The sequence below is a fragment of the Vipera ursinii genome (assembly GCF_947247035.1).
Source record: "Vipera ursinii genome assembly, chromosome: 1".
Lineage (NCBI taxonomy): Eukaryota > Metazoa > Chordata > Lepidosauria > Squamata > Viperidae > Vipera > Vipera ursinii.
In genome coordinates, this window is record NC_139512.1 from 173,025,870 (window position 1) to 173,053,587 (window position 27,718).

At 35.4% G+C, this 27,718-nt stretch overlaps 2 protein-coding genes and 1 long non-coding RNA gene across 4 annotated transcripts in view; 1 reads left to right on the plus strand and 2 right to left on the minus strand.

The window, feature by feature from the left end:
• Positions 1 to 688, minus strand: part of GTF3C3 (general transcription factor IIIC subunit 3) — a 29,206-nt gene extending 28,518 nt beyond the window's left edge. For both annotated transcript variants that reach the window (XR_014490856.1, XM_083349720.1), the window contains exon 1: positions 536 to 688. Coding sequence is in view for 1 of the 2 variants with exons in the window: in XM_083349720.1 (XP_083205846.1) it covers positions 536 to 637 (102 nt within the window). In the remaining variant the exon portion in view is untranslated. The remainder of the gene's footprint in view (positions 1 to 535) is intronic.
• Positions 689 to 1,027: 339 nt separating this feature from the next.
• LOC310632867 lies at positions 1,028 to 6,029 on the plus strand. The gene is made up of 3 exons (XR_014490927.1): positions 1,028 to 1,090; positions 2,785 to 2,844; positions 5,948 to 6,029. It is a non-coding gene; the product is annotated as an uncharacterized lncRNA (long non-coding RNA).
• A 9,189-nt stretch (positions 6,030 to 15,218) lies between these two features.
• The window catches only part of PGAP1 (post-GPI attachment to proteins inositol deacylase 1), a 56,705-nt gene continuing 44,205 nt past the window's right edge, over positions 15,219 to 27,718 (minus strand). The window contains exons 19-27 of the mRNA XM_083350767.1: positions 26,445 to 26,483; positions 23,915 to 24,008; positions 22,772 to 22,862; positions 22,252 to 22,437; positions 19,638 to 19,773; positions 18,946 to 18,996; positions 17,871 to 18,094; positions 16,572 to 16,676; positions 15,219 to 15,812 (exon numbers count right to left, since the gene is read on the minus strand). Coding sequence (XP_083206893.1) covers positions 15,674 to 15,812; positions 16,572 to 16,676; positions 17,871 to 18,094; positions 18,946 to 18,996; positions 19,638 to 19,773; positions 22,252 to 22,437; positions 22,772 to 22,862; positions 23,915 to 24,008; positions 26,445 to 26,483 — 1,065 coding nt within the window. The 3' untranslated portion in view covers positions 15,219 to 15,673. The remainder of the gene's footprint in view (positions 15,813 to 16,571; positions 16,677 to 17,870; positions 18,095 to 18,945; positions 18,997 to 19,637; positions 19,774 to 22,251; positions 22,438 to 22,771; positions 22,863 to 23,914; positions 24,009 to 26,444; positions 26,484 to 27,718) is intronic.

Consider the following 27,718-nt stretch of genomic DNA (forward strand, 5'->3'; position numbering starts at 1 on the left):
TAAATCTTCAAACTTTTGAAATCTGGCTTGGGCTGCAAAAATCCGGAGGACCACTAAAAGGCAGCACACACCAAAAAAAATCCCACTGCTTTGCTACCACGTAGTGGCCCATCGGATTTTTGCTGCCCGGAAATGAGCCCTAGATCCAGTATTTATCAGGACAAACGGATATCATGAAATAGATGCAAAAGAGATATCCCTTCATTTACGTTTTCTACTAAAATTATTTTTAGGATTTTACGAGCCAACAGCCCTTATTTAAAATGCAAACAAGCTATCGGGTACCTGAGTACATAACACACTACTGAAAATGAGGGGAGAACAAGACATGATAGATATAATTACAAACACACAAATAAATAAATAAATAATAAAATAATAAATAATAAATAAATAAACCTTTATTATCAAAGTACATGTGTACATTGAGATTAGCTGAGCCTCCCCCCCCGTGCTCTCTCCCCCCAACACACAGTGACAACAAACCCTCAAAGAAGTAAAAATTGTAAATAACTGCGAAACAAAAAGGCCTCACCTTTCTTTCGCAGTTTTTACGCTCCTCTCGGCGACGCTCGAACTCCTCGAAAGAGATTTTCCCTTCCAGATACTCAATTAATTCGGGGCTGAACCCCGACATGTTCTACTCCGCCGAGGAAACAGCCGTAAACCAATCCCAAAAGCCGCTCGTGCGAACGGCGGGGAACCTATTTCGAAAGGACCGCAATTCCCTCGCTTAAAAGAGTCCGACTACGAATGGAAAGAGTGGAGCCTCGCTGACTTCGATGCCTATTGCGCATGCGTTCGTGGCTGAGGTTTGCATTTTAAATAAGGGCTGTTGGCTCATAAAATCCTAAAAATAATTTTAGTAGAAAACGTAAATGATGGGATATCTCTTATGCATCTATTTCATGATATCCGTTTGTCCTGATAAATCCTGGATCTAGGGCTCGTGGCTGAGGTTGCGCATGCGTTCGTGGCTGAGGTTGCTAGGGGAGGGAGGGCCGAGAAGTTTTCCCTTTCTTGCATTCGAGCGCTTAAAAGCGGAGGAGGGATTTATCTCTTTAAACGGGAAGACCATCAATCAAATATTGTGAGTAATGTTCAAATGCTGTCATACTATTCATGGGAATTATCAGACAGCTCTGTTGTAACTATGCACTAGTACAGGGGTAGGCAGCTTCGGCTCTTTTACGACTCATGGACTTCAACTCCCAGCATTCCTGAGAATTGAAGTCCACGGGTCATAAAAGAGCCGAGGTTGCCTACCCCTCCACTAGTACCACCCTTGGATCCACCTTTTAACTTTCTCTGTCAAGAATAGGCGACCTGCTGTGCTTGTCCTACTAGCCTCGCTCCACTCAGTTGACGACTGAGAATTCTGGGAGGTGTAATCCAAAAGCTGAAGGGCAGCAAGCAAGTTACTGAAGTCTAACCTTAAACTGTAACTCAGCACTGCCTCTTCCCGTTTGGACCTCTGACTTCCCTCCAAGACAATGGCTGATAAAGTCTAATTACTTTTATATATAAATATAAATAAATATAAATAATAATAAATAATATAAATAATAATATAAATAATAATATAAATATAATATATATATATAAATATAAATAAATATAAATATAAATAATATAAATAATAAATAATATAAATAATATAAATAATAATATAAATATAAATTATAAATATAAATATAAATATATATAAATATATATAAATATAAATGGAATTAAAATAAATAAAATAATATATCTGTTTGGGGGATATGAACAAAGAGGTGAGGACAAGGGGAGATACTGGATGAAGATTGTCAGGGGTGGAGAAGGAAAGAGACTGTAGTAGACTCAAAAAAGATCTCAAAATTGAACAGCCCTCTCACCAGAGCTTGAGAGATATGACATCATCTATCTCCAGTCTACAACACAGTCCTTTCAGCAATTCCAAGAAGGCTCCACACCCATTTGCACTACTCAGGTGATCACAGATAAACCTCCAGGTGGCCTCAATGACTCTCTAAAAGAATGCAAATGACCAGCTGTCTGCAAGGAATATAAATCCTTCCATTCCCCACCATCCAGTCAGAGCTGAAGAAGCTTCTTGGATGAGAAGCGAAACGTCTTCAAAGAAAAACAAGAAAGTCCAGTTGTCTCTTGAAAAAGCACCTTTGGGACAACCATTGCCTGGATGATTGAGAATCTCCATATATATTCATTGGCGAACTACAAATTTCATGGAAAATCCCCACCAAGCCCCAGTATAACCCAGGCTGGTTCGAAATGAATTTACTTCCAGTTAGAGACAATCCACCTATCCCCTTAATAAACCTAAAATAGAGGAAAAGATGGAGATGAATGGAGTCAGCATAGGTTGTAGAACCTAAGTTTGTATGGTCCTAAATATATTCCTGGAACTTTCCCAGGAAAACAATAGTCACTGGTTACTAGGACATTATTGTGTTTGACTACTACTACTCAGATCATGGATTTTGAGGTGCACCTGGTATTTGATCCTTTGAGCCTCCTTTTTTATAGCTCAATCCCTCATTCTGTAATATTCTCTATTACTTTGTTGTGGTAAAAGGGAAATGTATTAACAAATATGATTTAGTGAGTCTACAGAACACCTTCCAGAATATGAATTTAATAGTTTAATGTTAAAATAAAGTTATATTCCTGCAAAACCCACTTGTGCAAAAACAGGCATTCATAAAATGACTTATGAGAGACAAATCCTGGAAGAGGGGTTCTAAATGCCACCACACAAAACCTTGTGTATCATTTTAGGGTTACTGTGAGAAAGTGCTTATACTGTTGGAGAATCCTGTTCTGCTGGTCAGGAGTGAGGTAATTAGAGCATTCCAAGATTCTGTATAAAACTGGCATTATAGAAGAAAATGTTTTAGAGTTTCAACACATTCCTGAGTTTCAGAGACATACTTGTAATGGATAGGGTATCTCTTTATATCTTCCAGTCAGAACTGCTGAAAGGAGAGCATAGCTGGTGACAGACAGCATCTCAGACTATCTGCCCTGGGAAGCTGAGTGGTATTACCATTATCCATTTGGTGGTCTATTTCAAACAAATGTTGCTTAAGTGTGCCCTTGCTTGCTCATAAGTCGTAAGAGAGCTTGTTCTAAACTTGTTTCAACCCACTTTGAAATCTGTCCTCTAATGTCAGTGGTACTAAGCCTATAGGGAAAAGTGTCAAAAGTAGCATAGCACAGTATGCCATATTCTAGTCTCCACTCTCATCTTTCCATAGTAAAGTATTAGGGACACATCAAGGGACTTGGAAAATTGGGGAGTGGTTCCGAGGAGAATTGAGCTCCAAACTTCTGTTGCTAAGTGAGACATTTCTTAAGTGAGTTTTGCCCCATTTTATAACCTTTCTTGCCACAGTTGTTAAGTAATCACTACAGTTGTTAAGTTAATAACATGATTGTTACGTGAATCTGACTTCCCATTGACTTTGCTTGTCAGAAGATCACAGAAGGTGATCACATGATCCCGGAACGTTGCAACCATCATAAATATGAGTTCGTTGCCAAGCATCTGAATTTTGATCACATGACCATGGGGACACTGTATAAAAAATGGTCATAAGTCACTTTTTAGTGCCATTGTAACTTCAAACAGTCACTAAATGAACTGTTGTAAGTTGAGGATTACTTATATACCTTGTCCTATAGCTTAATCCAAGATACAGGGTCTAATGCTGTTCAAGATCCACAAAGGCTGCCTAGAGAGAAGCAGTATTCTGAGTAATATATTTCTCAGTAAGGTGTTTAAATGTTAAAGACAACGGTTGTCTAAACAACCTTGTTTAGCCCATATGTTTTGTTTTAGAGCCCATATGTCTGGCCTATAGAATCTTTTGAAGCTCTTCTAGTCACTTTTTCTTACCATCCTGAACACCCTGATATCATTTGTAAATGCAGCCACTCGTTGCTCAGTCTGAATTCCAGATCATTGATATATAATTCAAAAGCGCTGCTCTCCACAGTTAACTTTCCATTTTCACAAGTACAAGAATGCTTCATTTATTACCACTTGGTTTTCTGTTTTTCTCTAACCGCTTGCCGATCCGTGACAGCCCCTGCCTTCTTAATCTCTAGCAGCCAAGTTTAATACACAGCGAGAAATTTTGTCAATGGCGTTTTTGCCAATCCAGGTACAGATAGTACAATTCTTGGTATCATCCATGTCTGCATGCTGGTTCACTTGTTGTTGTTAGTTGCGAAGTCGTGTCCAACCCATCGCGATCCCATGGACAATATTCCCACAGACCTTCCTGTCCTCTACCATCTTCTGGAGTCCATTGAAGCTCACACCCACTGCTTCAGTGACTCCATCTAGCCACCTCATTCTCTGTCGTCCCCTTCTTCTATTGCCCTCAATCTTTCCCAGCATTAGGCTCTTCTCCAGTGAGTCCTTCCTTCTCATTAGGTGGCCAAAGTATTTGAGTTTCACCTTCAGGATCTGGCCTTCTAAAGAGCAGTCAGGGTTGATCTCCCCTAGGACTGACTGGTTTGATTGCCTTGCAGTCCAAGCGACTCGCAAGAGTCTTCTCCAGCACCACAGTTCAAAGGCCTCAATTCTTTGGCGCTCAGCCTTTTTTATGGTCCAACTTTCACTGCCATACATTGCAACTGGGAAGACCATAGCCTTGACTATACGCACTTTTGTTTACAGGGTGATATCTCTGCTTTTTAGTGTGCTGTCTAGATTTGCCATGGCTTTTTTTTTAAAATTCCATTTATATCCCGCCCTTCTCCGAAGACTCAGGGCGGCTTACAAGCTTAGCAGTAGCCTTCATTCTGTGTATATGCCTGCTTATTAGGGCTTTCACACACACCCCAAGCGGCATTATTACAAAGTCAGCTTAATTGCTCCCAACAATCTGGGTCCTCATTTTACCTACCTCGGAAGGATGGAAGGCTGAGTCAACCTTGAGCCTGGTGGGATGCGAACCTGCACTAATTGCAGGCAGCTGGTGTTACTTAAGGAGGCATTAGCCCACTGCTCCACCAAGGCTCCTCCCCAGGAGCAAGCGTCTTTTTATTTCTTGGCTACAGTCCCCATCTGCAGTGATCTTGGAGCCCAGGAAAATAAAATCTATCACTACCTCCATTTCTTCCCCATCTATTTGCCAGGAATTGAGAGGGCCGGATGCCATGATCTTGGTTTTCTTAATGTTTAGTTTCAACCCAAGTTTTGCACTCTCCTTCTTCACCCACAAGAGGCTCTTTAGTTCTTCTTCACTTTCTGCCATTTAAGTTAGCTTTAGTCTTTTAGATGCAGAAAGGGATTGATATATTATGGCCCTACAAGTAATTTACTTTGAGGATTTGAATAGCCAAATTAACTTTTACGGTTTGCTTAACTTCTGGATTCCACTTTACAAGATTTTGTTACCTTTAACATGCAGACTACTTCTTGATTATTTTTCTCCTTTTTATAGAGGTTATATCCAAATATAACTATGTCATACTGATTATTTCCATTCTATCACACTATATTTCTTACCATGGAGTTTTCTCAACAACAATATGGAATGGCTTGCCACTCACCTTTTCTCAGGGTATTAATTTAATAGCTAAACAGCTTATGTAATGATGTAATGGAATATAAGGTGGATGATGCAATGATAGGAATGACTCAGCAGGGTTTGTGTCTCTTTAGGAGCCTGAGTATAAAAGGGAAGGCTTTGCTGGAGTCTCTGTCTCGTCTGTTTCCTACTATAACTGCTGTGTGTTGGAGTTTGCTGTATTACCACGTGTATGTATGTTGTTCCTGCTGTATGATATTGTAAATAGTGTATGATAAACCACCATTTAACATAGACAGTGTTTACTGCATTTACTCCTGGGTTATCTCAGCACAATAAGACTGTGCATGCTCTGACACCTTTGCTCCTTCACTCTTGCTAGCTGGATTCTTTTTCAGGAACTTCTGTTGATCAATTAACAGTCTAAGTCAGGGATGTCAAACTACAGGCCCGTGGGCCAGACACGTCATGAAGAAACTATACCCACTCCATTGCCGGCAATGGTGAAAAAGCTCCAATACATTGCGTGACATCACATGACGTTGTGAGTTTGACATGTCTGGTCTAAGTAATTCCAAGCTAAAAATTTTCACTATTCTTTCCTATATCCGTGTTTGCAATGCAACATGTTACTGTTGAACAAAAACAAACAATCAAGTAACTTAGCAATATAATGCTTTCAGAGTTAGTTCTACCCACTGCTTAAAAGACTTGGTGTGAAAATTGAAGCCAGTTCTATATTGTTGAAGAACACTATAAACATATTTTATTTTTTCCTTTTATTAATACACAAAATATTAAAACTGAAAAAATACACCAAAATACTCTAACATAAAATACCTGAGCAGACTGAAGGCAAAAACACTCATCATTACATTCAAAAGCATTTGAGCAAAATAGAAATGCAGTTAACAATATTCACAGACTGCAATAAATGGTCTCTTGAGTGGCACTTTTCATAAATCTCATGTATTCCATGGAAAAGGTACTAAGATATACAATAACCATGATTTGTAATGGAACTTGATGTATAAAATATTTGAAAATTATGCACACCTACAACTGACTGCTTAAAGTATCATTCAGACATTTAGAAGAGTAAGCACTTTTTGAAACAGAAGAAAGCTTCCATAATTGCTGGCTTGATTGGAGCAAAATTGTTCTCAAGGAACGTGTGCAGCTCCCTTTTCTGCAGGATGAAATACTTTTTTCAGTCTTTTTTAGGACTCCATCTTCTTCTGGGAGATCACATGTTGGCAGTTACTGATGGTGGAGCTGAAAGTCTCCAATAAAGAATTATTGCTATCTTCCCATGTACATTTAATTGCTCCGCCCCAAATTTCCAGAATTCCCATAACAGTAATTCACAATTGAATTGTATAATGTATAAACCACATTCAACACAGCTAAAGAAAGCCCTGTTCACCATTGTCTACCATCTAAGTCTGAGGTAAAGAGCTTATCACATCAACTTTTGAATTTGCAGATCTGTAATTGAAAATTAAAATATAAATATATGTATAAATTACGCTAAGTTCAATAATGTTTACAAACGTCATATCCTATGTTTTACTTTCAAGTGATATCAAGGTCACTTCTACCGTATAAAACAGAAAAAGCCAACGGAATTAGTCTTGTTTATTATGAAAATAAAGTGTCATGGTCTCAGAAATGCACTTTTTCAGAGCAGTATATCAACATATTGCAGAAATGGATATTTATAATCTAGAGAATGACCAGTGCAAAAAATGCTTGAACAGAATCCTTTTGCAACAGAACAGTCCTGCTCTTTCTTCTGAAAACCACTTCTGAAATCTGCAGTATGTGCAATGTGATGTTTGTAGAACGGAAGCTACAACTGAAAGAAGTGATAGGCAGACATGGGAAGACAAGTCCGCACTTCTTTTATCCTTGCATAATCCTACAATCAAGCCAGTGATTGTCTTAAGAAGTTAATAAGAAAAGTCAAACTAGTTATCAAAAAAGAATGTTACTTCCAGATATCTAATTTCTTTACAGAGCCATATTTTAATTTTCATATTTGAAATAGAGAATTAAATTGAAGAATGTATGGTATTTAGCACTCACCCAGACACATACATACACACACATACACAAGCACATATTTCAGACATGAAAATATATTCAAATGCTGACAGAGATACGATATCCTTGAATCATTAAATGATGATTGATAGTAACTGTCTTTGATTAAAATGTGTAATATTGCCTCAGTAAATGGAGTGCTTCCATTCAGAGAACCATGAAGGCTCAAAAATATGCACAGATCTGCAGGATTCAATAAGAAGAATGTGCTGAGAACCTTAGCAATGGACTGCATTTATCTAATGAAATTACTAATCCACAAAAGGAGCACATTTATGAAACTTTAATTCTTTTATGTACACTGTAACATCTGTATCTACAAGTAAGCATTTGGCCATAGTAACAAGATTATTTAAAAACTGATCTTTATATTGTTAATTAGCACCAAAAATGAACACATCTAACAAAAATGAAACATAACTGTTTTTAAAAACTCAAAAATATATTTAATGCAACTAATCATCAGCTTCACAAACCTTAAACATGGATATCTGTAAAAGGCAATAAATCTTATTCTAGCTTATAAGATGACCATAATGAAACCATTAAAAACCAGTCAAAGCTTAGTTTATCACTATAGATAGAGTAACTGACTTTGCATATCAAGCCTCCCAGAAATGAAGAGATTATTTTATAACAGAAATGCCTATTGTAATTGACACAGGGTTTCAGGAATATGAAGGAATCAGTGTAATTAAAAGGTTCGATTGAGAAGATTAACTTCCACTGGAAGTTAATAAAAAGAAGCACATTTCTTTCTTCTTTGGCTCTTTTGGCATTCCTCAATAACAGTATCAAGCACAGCACTGTGCTTGTCAACGTGTCTTCTCCGCTAACAAATTTCCTCTCCAACTTACTTATAGTCTTTTATTTTTTTAAAGTAAGCTAGCATGCTACAAGAACCAGGACCAACCTATATTTCTAATGGTGTCTCTGGGCCATATATTAGAGACAAACCTGGAAAATAAAGAGCATGTTTTTATGTGTTTGTGTTCATGTGTGTGAGTGCATGTGCATCTGTGCATAAAATCTAATGTTTGTTTGCGTTCTGTTGTGACTGGATATGCTGACCATGGCAACCATTTAGTGGGAATGCCTGTTAACATGCTCTGAAAATTCCAAATATGCCCACTGGCCACAAAAGACTAAGGAGCTCTGTCTTCAAGTAATTGGGAACATATACAGTAATTTGCAAGTGTCCCTGGGACAGAATTATTTATTTATTAAATGTATATGCTGCCCATCTCATGATTGAGCAACAATACAACTAAATTTTACTGTAAGGAAATTTACATTTTTTGGTTTGTTTTTATACATTGCTATAAAAATATTGTGAAGTTTATTGTCTCCAACATCTGAAAATAGTTTGGAGATACTATCTAATACTTTTATCTATCTGTTATCTTACATTTTTAAAAAAAATTAGTGGACGGAAATCCTTATAGATTTGTTTTAATCAATTGCGTATTTAATTTGTGATGAACCATCTCTACATTTTGCAATTTTACTAGTTTACATGTAAATATAATTAATTATAATAAATAAATTTTTAAATGTACATTTGAAAAATGTGGATATATATATCAAGGGCTTCAGAAAACAATTTCTCTCTCTCTCTGTCTCTGTCTCTCTCTCTCTCTCTGTCTCTCTCTATTCTATCTATTGGTGGGATTCAAATAATTTAACTACTGATTCCGTTTGTTGTCATCAGTGGCGCGATGCGCCTCATATTCGTCATCACTGCATATTCGTCATCTCTACTGCAACGCGCCTTGCATATTTGTTATCACTAGCGCAACGCACCTCGTATATCTGTCATCACCAGTGTGCCGCGCATCACATTGATCTCATCACTGGCATGACACAAGTCACATAGACATCATCACCGCCGTGACATGCCTTGCCATGGCAGCATCACCAGCGCGATGTGCCTTGCAATTTTTATTGTAACCGATTTGCTAAACTCAACAAAAAATTAGGTATCGGTTCTGCCGATGTGAACCGGCTGAATCCCACCACTGTATCTATCTATTTCTGGTGATGGAATCCTTTGCAACATGATTTTCTGCAAATTTTTGAAAAGGAAAAAAGCAGAAAGTATTTTAAACCACAGATAGACTCACAAAAGATTTTTAAAATACCCAAGGGGGCAGGAAAGCAGAGGGGATTAAACATCTCTCTTCCTCCTGACCTTTAATTATATTGTGTATGATTTATAAGAGTCTACCCTCCCTACCCTTTTATTATTTTTAAGTCTTGTGGTAACATTCTTTATGATAGTATGTCAATAAAGTTTGGCTTGAGCCAATGGCCTACAGTAGAATAGACAATATGGGTAGTCCTTGACTTACAACCAGTTGCTTAAAAGAGCAGGGCACTCCCATACGTAACGACCCCATACCCTACCGTTTGGGGTCATGTGATTGCACTTTGAGCACTCAGCAACTGGTACACAATTTATGACTTTTCCCCCCAGAAACACATTTACTTCTGGTTTCCAGCAAAAAATGGCCATTGTGGACAATGTATTTGCTTAACAATCACAGCATTTTCTTAACAACCACTGTAAAAAGGTACAGGTAGTCCTCAACTTACAACAATTCCTTTAGTGACTGTTCGAAGTTACAACAGCACTGAAAAAAATGACTTATGACCAGTTTTCACACTTATGGCCATTGCAGCATCCCCATGGTCACATGATCAAAATCTGGATGCTTGGTAACTGGTTCGCATTTATGACGGTTGCAGTGTCCCAGGGTCATGTGATCACCCTTTGCAACCTTCTGACAAGCAAAGTCAAGTGAGGAAGCCAGATTCTCTTAACAACTGTTACTAACTTAACCACTGCAGTGATTCACTTAACAACCACGGGAAGAGAGCTCATAAAATGGGCAAAACTTACTTAATAAAGAAAAATTTTGGGTTCAATTGTGGTTGTAAGTTGAGGATTACCTGTAGCACAGCTGGGGATGATCACAAAGTGGCATGCTTAATGACTAGCACAACTTATGACTTGTAATTCCGGGCTCATAAGATCATAGGTTGAGGACTACCTATAGACTGTATTTTAGAAACTGAAATGCAAACATTTTAGACAAAAGTCACAAATCTATTTTAGTTGCATCCCAGGGCTTCTGCACATATTCCTGTCACAATTTTGACTTCCCTCCATCCCTTGAAATATCATAGTCTGCACCTTTTTTTTTTAGACTTTAAAGCAACATGTCATGCACAGAAAAGAGAGCTATTATTAAAATTCAGGAAGCATATTTAGAAGTTCAAGTTTAGTTGTCAGTACTTTGGAAAAGGATTCATACTGCTGGACTGTCAAATAGTAATCATTATGAAAATATTACAGCATATGCTTTTGTGAGAACAATTATTCATGAGAAGATGGAAAGCAATAGAACTGTGAATTTAACTATCATGTTTTGCAAGTTGGTTCACTAAAATGCCACTACTGAATAATCAAGCTATGTTCTTTTTTTAATGAATGAAAATATTTCAAGTACGGTATGTTTCACACCTTAAATATTTATCACTCAGACTAGCATCAAGTTTAAAAAATCTAACAAAATGAACTAAAAATTTATTCTTCACCCTTTTCAAAGTACGGGTAAGTTGTTCAATCATACTTCCTTGGCATAAATATTCAGAAATATATTAACAATTACAAATACTTTTAACAAATTTCATGTAAAATAGTTAATATTAATGTTGATCTAGCTACATTATCTTATTTTCTAGAAAAAGGAAGTAAAAGATTAATATTGCAACTGAATGAGGATCTTCCAGGTTACAAATTAACTCTAAAATGTAGGCTACTTAAAAGACTAAAATATTTCATATGGTTCAGAACATATTGCAGTGAACAGAAACATACTTTATTGCATGAACAATGCAGCACCCATGCAGATATCAAGAGCTATGAGTTATGAAATGATTAATTATATCAACCATATCACACAAGATGAGTCTGAGATTCAAGTGTGCAAACAGGTCATCCTTTACTGCAAATTATTTTTTCACTAGGTTTTTTTTTTGGCAGATACACATTTGTTTAGAGGCACTAGAGATCAGAAATGGTGATCTAAAGCTTAAGGATACATTTAACATTTCTGAACAGAGGTATTTTTAAATAAATGTTTGAGGCATGTGTACCCCACTGGTAAGCAATATTAAAAAATCTAGCAGGTTTGAAAATCAAAGTTGCCCACTATATCCATGCTTAATGCATAATTCCAAGAACAACCCTGCAGATGCTGAAGGATTGGAACATGCCCTCCTTTCACCTACAACCCGCCAGGCCCTTCTGAAATTTTCGAAACTCTGCTGAGTTTCTCTTGTTTTTAATATAGCAGTTGCATGAGAAAGTTGCTGTTCAGGAACCAGAATAATAAAAAAAAGCCACCCCTTAATCACATGGACCTAGGCACGAAGATTTTGAATATGGTCCCTCCTCTTTGCTTATTATTTCACCAGCAATTCTCATTATTGTTTAATTGCACATGGAAGAATCCAAAATAAAAAAGTTAACACTTGCGGTTTTATTCTTAGACAGTTCTTATCTCCAAATTGGTTTCTGATCCTAAAGATATACAGAAGCCAATCTGAATCTTTAGGAAGAAGCATTTTCTCAAAAACTAACTGAGGTCCAGTGGCTTAAATGAAACTGGAGATGGTCTCTGCTCCAGTGGTTTGAGCCCTAGCACTGCATGGTGGAGTGAGCTCCTGTCACTTGCCTCAGCTTCTGCCCACTCAGCAGTTTGAAAACATGTTCTAGGTAAGTAGATAAACAGGTACCACTTCAGTGGGGAGATGAGCTGCTACATCGTGCAGGGGGCAGATTCCTGCTGTGTCTGAACCTTCCCAGTTGTGACACCCGTTTGCAAAGTAGCTCCAGTAGAAGGAGGGAGCCTTGGGTGCTGCTGCAGGAAGAGCTGCTCATCTTTCTTTCTAGTGCAAACCTAGCTCACCCTCCTGTGGCGCACCTTGGGAAGTGTGTGAGCGTGTACCACAACAGAGCTAGTAAATTGGCAGCCAAACTACTACTCTTCATTAGCACTGTATTCTCCTGGCTAATGTAACAATGCCATATACTACTACTGCTGCTGCTGCTGCTACTACTACTACTGCTGCTACTACTAATAATAATGTCTTATTCGGCTATGGGAATTTAATATAGCTGCTCTTGTTGATTCCTGGAGACTGCCTGGATTCTATTAAAAAGTAGTAATGTTTTAATTTTAAAATTTCCTTAGACTACTTTCCTGAAATACTTCCAGTCCTACAGATAGTTGCATGTTTAACTGAAGAAAATCTGAAAGCACTCAAATGGGCTTTCTTGTAAGTAGCCTGGCTACAATTACACTGCTTCTTATTTGTTTTCAATGGACACTGTAAATCCAAATTAAAAGCAAAAAGAGGCATGGTTCCAAAATAGGAAAAAAAGCAAAACGTTTCAGATAAAAGTGTAAAACTATTCTCAATATACAATCTAAAACTATACATTATTAATTTATCGGCAGGTACAAAAATATGTAAAAAGGATAATAAAAGTACTATACATCCTAAGTATGCACAATTCACACAGCATGTAAAATAGCATCTATTAAGAATATGATTAGAGATTACTCAATTCACCCGCTTCTCATATACAGGTATCAGACCACAATCAACAGCTTTGATTTTCTATTAATACATAAATTTGTAACAGATTGTCCAGAGGTGACTTACAGATTCTAAAGTGTATTGGACAGCTCCTTAACTTCTAATGGTTTGTGTCTGAACCAAAGATTATGAGCTAGTATATCATAAGCTACCACCACGTTAATAAATATTAGCTACCATGACACACACACATACCCACACCATGTGCACTGCAAAATAGATAAAAGTTATACAGTCAGAGCCTTTACTAAGACCCATTAATAAATTCAAGTTCTCATTGGCATCTGATTAGAAGGACAAGCTTCCCAGGAGATGCCAATGCATGAATTTGAAGAGAACTTTTGTGCCCTTAGCTTCTGCTTGAGAAAGAATAATTTGGCAAGTGCCATTTCCCTTACTGTGGCACTGACAAGAGACAAAAGATCACTGCCAAAATTCCATTTAGCACACAGCTATAAGATGTATAGAAATGCTTTCCAAGGTCAGCCTTCATTGAAAGAGGTCTGAGAATAGATTGCACTACTGTGTTCTATGCCAGCTGTTGGCAAAAAAAGAGCCCAGTATAGCAGTAAAACAGACTGACTGCAAGACACAGAATACACCGGCAGCTCACTTTAGTGCCACAAAATCAGCTGAAAATTAGATAGTGGAGGACTTTTTTCAAGAGACTTACTAAGAACATTTTAATACCTTATTAAAAGTATGTCTGGATACCAAGATTGGCTTGACCTTGAAGCATTCCATGTAAAGACGGTAACAATAGCACATGTAATGATTCACGCACAGCATAATCTACTAAACTGTTAAAATTACAGAACAATTCTATAAATAGTTTTTAATAAATTAGGGGGAAAAGAATGATAAACAGAGACAAATAACTAACCAAAGGCACTTTAGGCAGGAATTATAGTGGATACAAGTAAGGAAAGTATGTATTATAACTTGGTTTAGAGGAAACCTATCTTTCCAGGAGCAATTGGAAGAGGAAATGAGCCATTATATAAAAGAGGTGCTAAGATATGTAGTGATTGCCAACTTTTAAGCATTCATAGTAATATGCAAAAGCAGCAAAAATTTATCTTTAGATATAATGCTCATACATTTTATTTAAAGCAGCAAAATATTTGCTGCTTTTTAAATGGTTATATTAACGTAGTTCTGCCCAAAGACATGTCCTTTTAAAACTTCTTAGTGCATAGATAAGTATTGATTTCTTTGATGCCTACGTTTTATCAATCCAAATAATATGGAAACATTTCTCCAATCAACTAGAAGTGCCTAGCTCTACACTAAGATAACTTCTGATCGACCTAAGAGGTGCTGAATAACATTAGCAAAATGTTACTCTAATGCAATACTTCTAGGATGCATTTTAAAATCTCCGTATTTAGCTCTAGGGAACTTTCCTGAATTGTTTTGTTTGTCTGTCTTTAACCTGGACTTTCCAACATAGTTATTAGGAATTATAAGAACTGCCCAGTGATGTATGTAGAAAGGAACGTATTAGAGAAATGATCAAATGATCATTTACACAATGCAGTGTTTCACTGCCCTTGAATAAAATGGCTTCTATGCAGAGAATACTCCATTAACATTCCATTTCTACTGTGAATGGATTTCACAATACATACTGATATCTTATTTATTCCAGCAGTAATATTGCCAAAATAAATATGGGAATGGTGATTCAAAATTATTTCCTATATGTTTGTCCATAATGACAGATTTTCCTCTGCATAGAAATATTCACCAGCTCTAACTACAGATTTTAATAGAACAGGCAGCATACAATCTTCTTGTATACTTACTAAATTACATTATATTGAGTACACTTTTATGTACTGCTTTCAATTAGCTCATAAATTTGCAACCTCGGATATGTCTTTGGACACATTAGTATTATAAATTGTATTAGAACCAACGGAAAAACAAAAATATGTCAGTTGCCAGTAATTGGGTAAGAACTTACAATCATTTTTATCAGCAATTCAATTGTTCTGTCTGTCAGTTTAGTGTCACTTGTTGACTGAAGTAAGAATACAGAAGTATATGGTACATGTAAACTTGCAATTTTAAAATAAATAAGTAAAAGCCATTTGCTTCAAAATGAAGGAACTGATGCAACCATGTTTTTCCTCAGTGTCAAGAACAAAGTGCTTACTGAGTAACACATTTATGCAACAATTTTTTTAAAAATTAGTAAGTAAAAATATTGTTCTCTTATCATGAAATATCACTTTGGAAACCTAAAGCCTTTCCATTTTCTACTATAGATAGAAGATGAGGCTTAGGTTTTCCTATATTATCTATACTTCCACATCTATTACTGTTTCGGCCAGCTAAAGATTTTACACAATGCTGCATAATGAATGTAAAAAAAGAGGAATTATTACAAAGTATGACATTTGATATAAATAAACAGGTGCAAAAACTACAGCAGCAACGGAGAAAAGAAGTGGAAAATATGCTGCAATCTTCAATAATTTACTGTAGGAAGAGAAAAAAAGACAATAAAATAAAATTATTCAAGCAATGAGATGTATGAGTACTTTTGTTAGTCTTGGTCTTTCCTAATCTCACATGGTATTTGATTTTAACTCCCACAATTCCGAAGCCAACATGATTATCCTGCCTGGAGATACAGGTATAATTTATTGGTGGATGGGGTTATCAACCTGGAAAGGCTGACATAGCAAATAAACAACAGATATTATTGAAGCAATACTATGGAGTAAAGTTCAAGATATAATTACTTTGCAGAAAAACATCCTAGAATATGCTAAGCCAAGTAGCTGAAATTGTATCACCTCAGCTTGTAGGAGAACCATCTACCCCATGGCTGATATTTAAAAGGAAAAAATATGTAAAGTCAATATAATTTCCATTCCCTCCCTCACCAGTTTATAAGAGAGCAATTCATACAATTTCTTTCACTTCTGTAATAATGACTGCATGAGAGTTGTCAGCTAGCAGAATTGCAAAATGTTCTGAAATGATCTGAAAAATTCAGTTTATTTTTAGTGTAGGAAACAGAAAAAAATAAGACTGGAACAAGATGAAAATAAATAAATCCCATCCCCATCCTCTGATTACAGAGATCTTTTGTTGGATCTAAAGCAGTTCTGAAAGCTAAAAGATTCTTCTTTGCTTTGGCCCAACTCCTAATAATGTACTATCAGAAGGGAAAACAATTTGATACAAGAGTGTTCAATGTAGTACAATTTAAAACAAAGATAATTAAAGTACCTTGATTTAAGTTTTGTAGTACTTGTATTCATGAGTATATTCAAAATAATTATCAGAATAACAGCAACAAATCTACATGGATCAGGATCAAGTCTGATATGGTATCTAATTTAAAAAGAGAAAACACAAAGGACTATTGTATTACTCACATGCAACATTATTTTTCTAGATAGCAACAACAAAATACACTAAAGGAGCTAAAAAAAGATGGTTGAAAATAAAATAAGCAGAGAAATAGGGAAATCAATACCATGTCATTAGATGGCCCAAATGCAACTTTTCCTCTCAATTAAAGCTGTTTTAACAATCAAAAAATTGGGTTACTGTGAACTATCTCACATTTCAGAAACTGAAAAAAACCAATGCCAATTTTAAGATAATGAAAAAATACTTATAATGGATTTTTCATTTCAAGACAGTTTCCTAGTATGCTAAACATTTAACACATTTGTAGTTCTAAGTTATCTTTTAACTTTTTTATTAAAGAGTTTTAAAACAAAATTTTACAATATATATCCCCAAAACCCACCCGCCCCAAACCACCCCCCTTCCCCCTCCCACTTCCCAGAGCTGAATACAGGGTTATAGATATAATAATCATATTCTAACTAACATTATCCATTATAAAATTAACCAAATTCATAATGTGCTTTAACTCCCCTTTAACATAGATACATTCAAATTATTAAAAACATAATAATTTAAACAAAAATATAATCAATACTAATACTAAAATTAATAACAATATCCCTCTAAAATCTACTCATAAGCTAAATGGAACTTTTTAGTCCCATATTTGTTCTGAATATAATCTATCCATCTTCTCCAAACTGAAATATATCTTTCTTGTGAATGATCCTTCAAATAAGCAGAAATCTTAGACATTTCTGCAAGATTCGATACCTTAAGTACCCATTCTTCTATAGTAGGCAAACTATCCTTCTTCCAGTATTGTCCTACCAGTAACTGTGCTGCTGTTATCAAATTCAACATCAGATTGGTTTCTTTAGTATCACAATCTACAACAATACCCAATAAAAACAATTGTGGAGAAAAGGAGGCCCCAGCGAGATTTGAACTCGCGACCCCTGGTTATCTTTTAACTTTTAAATTTTTATTTCTCTAGTTCTCTGCCTGCTAATGTACTGTGACTACCTCTCACATTCATTAGACATTTGGACTGATTTCATATACACAACCAAATAGTTCATGAACTCTTCTAATAGCACATATATTAACTTACAGGGCCATCTCATAACATTTTTTAAAAAATAAAACCTGCAAATTTGGAATGATTACCTGATATTTTTTAGCCAATAAATTAAAGATGGACAACTAAGAAGCACAACCCATGAGGTTAAGTTGATGACTGTGACATGCATTTTAAGGCTATCTATAATGTTGTCATTGGCCATGGTGATGCTGGGTGAGTTTCTTGCTTCTGAAAGGCAATCCTCTGATCTGCAGCTGTTCTCCCCTTCGATTTTTGAATCTTCTGATTTAGGTTCTGGGTTCTTTATGGGCTATAAAAAATATAAGTATATTTCACAGGTTTTTCAGCATTAGTTAATAAAAAGTATGAAGAGTAAATTGAAATATCCACAAAATAATTTCATAATAGCATGGTGACCAATAACATACAAATGTAATTCAGTCATTTAAATTCATGGGATCATATATTATTGTTTTATTTCAAATCAGACTCCTGACTGATGGAGGATTAATACTATTTTTAATTACTGTCCCCATCTTGATTAGTTTTTGCAGCTTAGCATACATTCTGGGGCAAAATATCTGGCTGGGGAATTCTGGGAGTTGAAGTCTACAAGTCTTAAAGTTGCCAAGTTTGGAGACCTCTGTTTTAGACAGTAAACCTAAGTGACAATTATAATTATTGTTTCTTCTGTAAAATACTCAGAAGAATGGAACATAAACTCTGAACAAAGTAGCGTGCAAAGAACTGGAGAGCCAACAGTGACATAACCAATGCAACAATCCTCTTACAAACCTATTTTCTGCCTCATTTCCTCCCATGATGTTCAGTTGTCTCAAATGTTTTGGGGTTCCTCTCATGGTGCTATCTTGATGCTATCACTACATTATTATGAAGAATTATTCAAGCACTGGAAACACTAAAATAAAACAAGTAATCTATTTCTTCTTAAAAAGAAGCTAGGAGATCGAAGAAACAAGATTACAGTGGCAAACTAAGCCTGATCTAATAGAGGTTTTTTTTAACCCTTTCACCATAGGGGAAAATAGTTAAATCCCCATGAAATAATGTTGAGTCGTGATATTCTGCAAGAACAGGAAATCTGTACATGTTAAGTAGAAATGTTCTTAAGCCAACAACAAAAAGCATAAACAGACTTACCACATTACCAACATTTAGTTCAGATCTTAAATTTGAATGGAAATTAACAACCTGTAACAACAAGCATATATTTTAGCTACAACATTATATGCCTATGATCACAGCTTCCTAAAGTTAATGGTTGTGCTTTACTATTCTATACTTCATTGTTCTACAGTTTACTTTTTATATATATTTTAAAACACTTATCTGGCATCTTTGTGGTTTTCTTATATTGCTTGAGCATTATACAATCTTACCACATTATTGAATTCATATATAATACTCTACATATTTGGAACTTCTTTGGGATTTTACTGCTACATTATTTAAAATTTAAATTTAAATTTCTTAAATTTTTTTAGTCTGTGTTCTTCCTTGGAGAGAAAGATTAATGAGCAGGGAGCATAAAACTATATCGGGGCAAAGGGATGAATTGTATAACCTCGTTAAGAATTATTCAACAGCTCTCCATCCTTCTGACTTTTCCCTAGAGGCACTTCTGTGTTGATTACCAGCAATGTTATCTGATCAAAGCAGTAAATCTTTACACATGGGTTGTACATAGACTCACATATGGGTGACATGGATGATCTAAATGCCAAACTAGCAAACTAGATCTAAACTAGTGAGAAATTATCTAATCAATCTGTAGCCTAAAAATGTCAATACTATGTTTGTATTATGTCACAAAACTTTTATTGTTTAAATACCTTGAATATATAATGAAAATAAGTCATCATTATGGCTAGTGCTCCACAGGTAGTCCAGCTAAGAAAAAACATTGAAACTGCAACACAAAACCTTAATCGGGTAATCAGACTGTTGTGAGATGGAAGTCCAGAGGGTCTAGAAAATAAATAGATTTATGAAATAAAATATTCATTATATTACAAAGCAAAATAGAATTCAAACTTCCCACCAAACTGTGGTTTGCGTTATGTACTGTTGCGACTCACACTATGGACTGACTTTTTAGAGCTCTAATGCTCAAATGCGGGTTGAAAGTCGCGTGGCTGTTTTCCATTTTTTATTACTCAATATTAAAGTAATATTCAGTAGACTCAGTAGGAGTCAACATTCTAAATGACTTGTTATTTAATCACAACCTTAGCTTTCCCAAATCAGATATGCCAGCTAAGTTTTTTAATCGTAGTTTGCTATGGTACATAAATGTATAGGGTCACATAATGCATAATGTGCTTTTTTCTTGCAATTAGCTCTTTCATTATTTTGTCGCACCGCTTACCATTATATGGGTGGATTTTTAACATCTCAGTTTATTTTCTTTTCAGAGCAGGCATCAGAATTTCATTTTTAATGTGTGCCACAGAAAAAAGTGACAATAAAGGTTATCTTATCTTATTTCATCTTATCTATCTCATCCCATCCCATCTTATACTTTTTATTCTTCATACATAATATCAAACCATGAGTTATAACAACACACGGAGGGAAATAAGAATATACATACACAAAAAGGATACAAATGAATGCCTAGTTGTTCTACTTAGTGTAAAATTACTGTTTAAAAGTACTCTTTAATTAAACTACAAATTTGTTTATGGAAAGAGTAGGCAGGCTGATATCAGGCTGAAGTACTTCAAACTTCAATACACCTAACAAATTGGCAGCAGCCTTGATAATTTACACTGAAAGGAGTGAAATCTAAAACTTCCTAGGTCTATGGTAGAAGGGTGGGATGAATTTATCAATTAATTGGTAGAATATTTTACTCATAATACATATTTGTTGTAGTTATTCCAAACGAGTTTAAAATTTAACATGTCTGTTTGTGAATACATTCTACGTATAATACATCCTGCCTTGCTCAAAAGACTGTTTCTTTTCAGGAAGATCAATAACTTTCTTCATCAATATCTTTCTTGATAACAATAACAAGAAGGTTTTAAAAGTCACAACTTTTCAATTTCATAAAATTCCCAATAAGGTCCATAGTGTCTTGGAATTATAAATAGTAGAACCCAGCTAGGTTATTTGGAGGGATTTTTCTCTGTAAACAATTGCTTCTCAGTCTAATACCAAGTAGGAAATGAAGTCAAGCATTTTCTACGAGTTGGAACATTTGAACAAGGCAAAATCTGTATGTCAAAAGTGGGAAAATATTGAGATTCAGAAATCTGTATGTCAAAAGTGGGAAAATATTGAGATTCAGAATTAACTACTTAGCTGTTTCTCCTTTTTTTCTCTAATCCAATTGACAACTCTAGGGAATTCAAAAGTTTGCACATAATTTTGTGATCTTTTCATTGGCCAAGCAAAAAATTACTATGTATTATGAATTTTAGACTCCTAAATCATTTAGAAAAGAAAACCAATTAGAGAGATTTTTCTTCCTAACTTTGTCATTGTTTTATTAAAAAGTAAAGACATTTTCAAGTTCTGTTCTTGGTGACCTCTTAAGACACATCCAAATAGTTTACTTGGAGCAATACTTTCTTCTGTGTTTTTTTTAATGTGACTTCAAGTGTTGTTAACTTTCCATTCTGAGAAAAGATGATCAAGCCACTCAGAGCAAATATGATCCATTTCCAATTCCAATTGCTGGACTCATTTTACCTTTTGTGCAAGTGTTGCCTCTAGAACACAGAATTGTAGCAAATAATTGATTCCTGTTGCTTTTTAAGTGATACAATGGCTTGTACCTAATACTAGCAACTATAGGGCTTAGGGGCTACATCACAAACCTTTGCACTATGCTTGTGATATTTACAGGTGCTTCAGTTTTAAGATGATTTAAAAAATGTCAATCAGAAAATATTCTTGCATTTTGTATATGACATAGAGAGTATACTTCTCTTCAATACTTTGCCAAATGTTGGAGGATTTGCCTACTATAGAAGAATGGACTTTAAAAGTTTTGAACCTGGCAGAAATGGCGAAAATTTCAGCATATTTGAAAGACCATTCGCAACAAAGATATATTATGGAATGCATTGATTATATCCAGAATAAATATGGAACCAAAAAGTTTCATTTAGCATTTGAATGAGTATTAGATTTAGAAGATTTGTTATTATTTAGTTATTTTAAAGGAGAGTTAAAGTGCGATAGGACTTAAAGTGTTATTATAGTTAGTTTGCATATTATAGTTTAAGATTGTTAGGGTTAATACGCTGTATTTGCTTTGGGAAGTCGGGGGGAGGGAGAGGGAGGGGGAATTGGGTGGGGGTGGATGGGTTTTTATGTTTAAAATGTATCTGTAAAACTCTTTAATAAAAAATAGAAAAAAAGAAAAAAATATTTTGCCAAATGTTGTTTCCAGCAATACCACTAAACATTTTGCATTTATTTATTAATTTTTACCTTGTCAAAAATAAGTGCAATGAAGATAAGAGCCTTATAGATGAATCAAGAAGTACGCCACCCCAGTAGGCTATGCCAGTACCAAACATAAAGAGAATCAGGGATACAAAAGGAAACCACAAGTCCTGGTTGTTCACTGTCACACGATCCAACTCTGAATTCCTGAGTCCTTTAAGCCAGCTAAGTCTAAAAACAATAGACAGCATGATAATTATTTGGTTTAATTACCTGCATTTCCAAAAACTAGTAATTAATCTTAGCTAAAAAATTAATGTTTGTAACTTAGTTACAAAATGCAAATGTTTGAGAAAAAATAGAAAACATATTAAATATATTACATTACTGCTAAGCTTGTAAGCCGCCCTGAGTCTTCGGAGAAGGGCGGGATATAAATGTAATAAAAATAAATAAATAAATAAATAAATAAATTAAAAGTAAATAAATATAATTAAATAAATAATATTAAAATGTATTTTAATGTAAAATAAAAATATACTAAACATATTAAAAAGAAACATACCCCAACAAGAACTTAATCATATATGCCATGGGCTCTACTTTATAAGGCTTAGCCGCTTTAGTAAGGGCAGGAACAAAGTCTGAACACTGACCTAGAATAAAAGAAAAAATAAAATCTGAAACCACATGTTCACAAATTAAATGATAAAATTAATATTTATCTTTTTAGAATACATTTAAAAATGCTTAAAAGTTATACTATCAAAATCAATTACTTCTCTTTTTACTCGAGCAGAAACAGGAAAAAAAATTAAAACCCATATATTTTAATTTTAATTTCTACATTTAATTTAAAATATTGTGTAGCCCCATGCATACATTTCCACGTCCAGTTTACAAGTCTTATTAAAAAGCCCAGTATAATATATGCTTTTTGAAAGCTTTATTCCTATACTGGTATATTCAAGTTATGATAATTCATTCAGTGACCATTTGAAATTACGGTGGCACTGAACAAATTGTACTCAGCGGTCCCTGAAATTATGGCCACATAATCAACCATAGGGATGCTTTAATTCCTCTTACTTGCCTATCTCTCCCCCATCTCTGCCGTTTTGGCCCCCTGCACTTCCAGTCCCCTGCTGCCCTGTGCTCTGCCCCCCCCCCCGCGATGACCTAAAGACAGCTGAGGGGGAGGGGTGAAGGAGAGGTAGTCTCTTTGAAAGAACTGGGGATCAGGGCCAGGAGGGATGCAGATGAGAATGGGTTGGATCAGGATGGGTCGTTGGCTAATAACTGCTGAGATTCAGCAACAGCAAAGGGAGAGCTGGGATTGCTATCCCTAAGAGACAACAAGTGGAATTGAGCTTTACAACTGCATTGCTTAGTATCAGAAATTCTGTTCCCACTTGTCACTGTAACTTAAGGACTACCTGTGTTGTAAAAACCTTAAACCTTTTAAAATAGGATCCTGTTAAAGTCAATAAGCTATGAAATATTCATAATTCACTAATTACTAATAATGTAAACATTTTATCTCTTTACATTCTACAAGGGACTTGTTTGATTAGAAATACTTTTCAACAAATCTCAGTCTTGTTTTAAAAGCGATGACGCAGAACATAAACATAAAATGAAATGCAATGTGATCTAGTTTTATAGCGATAAACAAACCTTGCTTAAAAATCTTTTCATGTAATGTTACCTGTTGACACTAGGGACCTTAACTGTCTTCTGTAGGCAAGAAGAATATTAGAAATAATGTACATAGGAAGAGTGCCACCGTGGAATCTTATCACCTACAAAACAAAGATGTTTTTTTTTTTGGAAAACAAGCACATGGAAAAATTATTCCACCTTTTCTTTTTTACCTATACTAACTACCTCAATAATGCTTACAATTCTGTATAGATATAACAAGATGTCTTGCTTGGGACCATCCTGAATATTCATGGAAACAGAAAGACTTGCATTTAAAATTTCCAATCCTAACCAATTCACTCTCAAAAGCCTATTAAGGGAAAAAAAGATTATCTATTTTCTCATTGATTTGTAGGAAGATCGTATGTTCCAATGTAAATATTAAAAGAATAGCAAGACATTGTGAGTTGTGGTAATTGCACGTCTGTGAGTCAGGTCCAAGCCCAAAGAGGGCACAGTGAAATCCAATTGAGCTCAATTCTTTATTTGCTTACAACTAATAGACAGAATCTTGCCAAGCTAAAGCTATAATCCTCCAGCCTACTAGATATATCCTGAGAGATTCTATGGTGTGGCTACCGGGAACCTTTCTGCCCCTTCCCCCATCCAGCTCAGGACTGCAGTTTCTTAATTTTAGCTTCTCTCTGGAATATACCACCTCCTTGCTGGGAAAGTTCTGTGCTGCCAAGACTCCCTTCCACTGCTTCTTCAGGTGGGTATTCACAATATGTATGAGATCAGCTTAAATATTAGTCTCAAAGTGTGGCTAGCAATTTACAAAAAAACCTGGAAATGTTCAGATTACTTTGGGATTCATTAGAGCCATGTATCCTGCTGAGTGATTAGAATCTAACCTTCCCTTCTTAAAGCATGGACCATGATATGTGTACCTAAAGAACCTAGAATGTGACCAGTTGTGTGGATAATGTTTAAATTAAGGCAGGGTGGATTTAAATAAAACTAATCTGAGAATTTTATTACACCAACAGACAACATCAGCTGCCATTTTATTGCTGTCCTGTCCTGCTCCAAACCATTTGATTGGAGTTCTTTAAAACTGTTTAGAATGTTATTACCTGGAATAATGTAGTGTTACATACAAAACTGGCTTTAAATAATTTACAGTAAGTAAATTTGCACTCTAGCAATGACGATATTATTTTACAAGCTTGCTGAACATTCTGAAATGTGATTGGGTTTTTCACTTTACTCTTTTTATTTAAATGAAACAACATTGCATTATGCAATGTCTAAGTTCCTAGTTCAGCAAAAATATACATTTCCTGTAAACAAATAACAGATCTGTAATTAAACTATAGGAATCATAAATCTCATATTATAGCATACCTAATAATCCCAGACATGCTAGCTCAGAATTCAATCATGCTCAATTTAATACAATTGTTTAATTATATACAGTACATGCATTATGCATAGCTCAAAGGCTTAAATTGTTGAATGTGCAAAATTTTGTTATGAAATAAGGTGCAGCAGATGTTCACATATCCGGTGACAAAGGTAAGTACTATACGCACTCAGAAAAAAATGCCATTTTAAATTATCTTCATAGTCCTTCCCATTTTACAGTAATTATGTGACTGCTTTAAATTCTGTCTTAAAGCAGGTGGGCATACATTATTTATTTTAGTAGAAAATGATGGATTCTACAAATTCATGATTGTATATTTGTAATATAACAAGGCAGAATTATGTCCCATTCTGCTGATCGATTTTGTTGGAAAAATATACTGTGTGCATACTCAAAAGGAGCTGGAGCCAATCAATCAGTTTATTTCAGCCCTAAGGCAGATACAATAAAATATCTAATAGAAAACAATAATAGGACTGAAATAATTAAGAAGAGATATATTCAAATAAAATAGAATATAGGGAGCAGTATGGTAGTAGGAGAGTTAAGAGTTTTTATTACAGTGCATGGACATAATCAAAGGTGCATAAACATCCCAAAAGGACTACTGAGGGCAATGCCTGCAGCCTGGCTAAAATGAGGGCCTTATAAAATTTCAGAATTGTAATAAATGATAAATAGGAGGTTGGAGTGAACTCTTTTGGAAGAATATGATCAATATTGGCGTGTGACACCTTTCTTAAATTTGTTTGGAGATCCATATCCCAAATTTATTTTTTGGAGGTAATTTTAATATTATCAAAATCTATTAAGCACAAACTTTCCATAGAGAAGTCCAGTAAATGAATTTTATTTAGGGCTTTTTAAACCCATAATTAACCTTTTAAAGCCATGATTAAACCTTAAATAACATACTGCTCTAACAGTAACTCAGGGGTGTTAAATTCGCAATGTCACATGACGTGTCGCAACATATCGTGACTTTTTTCCAATTGCCGGCAATGGGTGGGCACGGTTTTGCCATGATGCATCCGGCCCAAGGGCTGGCAGTTTGACACCCCTGCAGTAACTGATCAATTAAAATGTATCAAATTGTATTAAGTTGCAAATCTTCTCTTAATCTATTTAAACATAATTGTGTATAAGCTATTAAATAAAATCTTACCTGACCAAGGACCTGAAGAAAAGAGGTCTTGACAGTTACCTAGTTTAACACATATATTAAAGATTTTTTATTTAATAACAAATACTTGAGATAAAAAAAATTAAAACTTTTACTGGAAAGATAAATACAGTAAGTAACCAAGGTACACAAAATGCCTTCTACTTTAGAACCCCAGTCTCTCCTAAATGCAGGTTCCTTGTCCACAGTAATTCACTTTTTAAGTGATCTCCATATTAAGTTACTAAAATGTTTTACGGAAATAAACATTACCACTGAAGGCCGAATTTCATAGCTTTTCTCTCCTATACAACTACCTTAAGCTTCCAGCCTCTTGCCAAGTGCAGATTGAAGTCCTGCTCTTAATACTAATCTGATACTCTTGTGGTATTTTTTACTTTCAGTGTCAGATCTTCCAAAGATCAAATGTCTCAGTTCAAATATCTCCCAGAGAAGCTTGTTACCTCATGTGAATACTGATGCTTTTCACCATTAGGTTGAAACTATTTAACCTATTTCACCAATGGGTTGAAACTAGCCACCCCCAATCATCATCAGGTGTAACGTATTGGGCTTTGTTTTACTAAAGTGTATCACGTGGGTTTGATTGCTGGAAGGTTGCTTAAGCAGGGAAGCTGGCTAATGGCTCCCAGCTCCTCAGACAACCCGTCTCCAGCACCACCATTGGCTGCTTCTAGGGCGGCAATAGGTTGCTTTAAACCTATTGGCTGCCACCTAGAGGCCAGGGTATAAATAGCTGCATTCGCAGCCCTGTTCCCCAGTTCGGTTCCTGCAAGCAAATAATAATGTTTCTGATTGAACTCAGTCGCCTCGTCTCTTCGATCAAGCACAGAACCCAGTACACAACATCAGTATTGATGCTTTTTGTAGTCCAGAAGGTCAATTACCACTATTTATTATCTTGGTTTCATGGCTTCAGCTATGCCAATTATACAATCATAGATGTACCTCAATCTTGCTTTTATCATTTCATCACACAGAGAGAAGCATAGATATCTTTTAAGAAATACAACATAAATAGTTGTCCAGTCACAAAGACACTGGGAACAAAATTGCCATCACTAAGCAATGTGTTTGTAAAGTGAGACATCATATGGTTGTATCGCTTAGCAATGACAATCCTAGCAACCCAGTTGCCATCGTAACCCCAAGACCTGCAGACTGTTAAACAGGAAGTGGTGGGTGTATCAGGAAAGGAGCATGTGGGTATACAAGTATGTGGAGGAAACTGGCACAGTTCATGCACAAATTGGAGG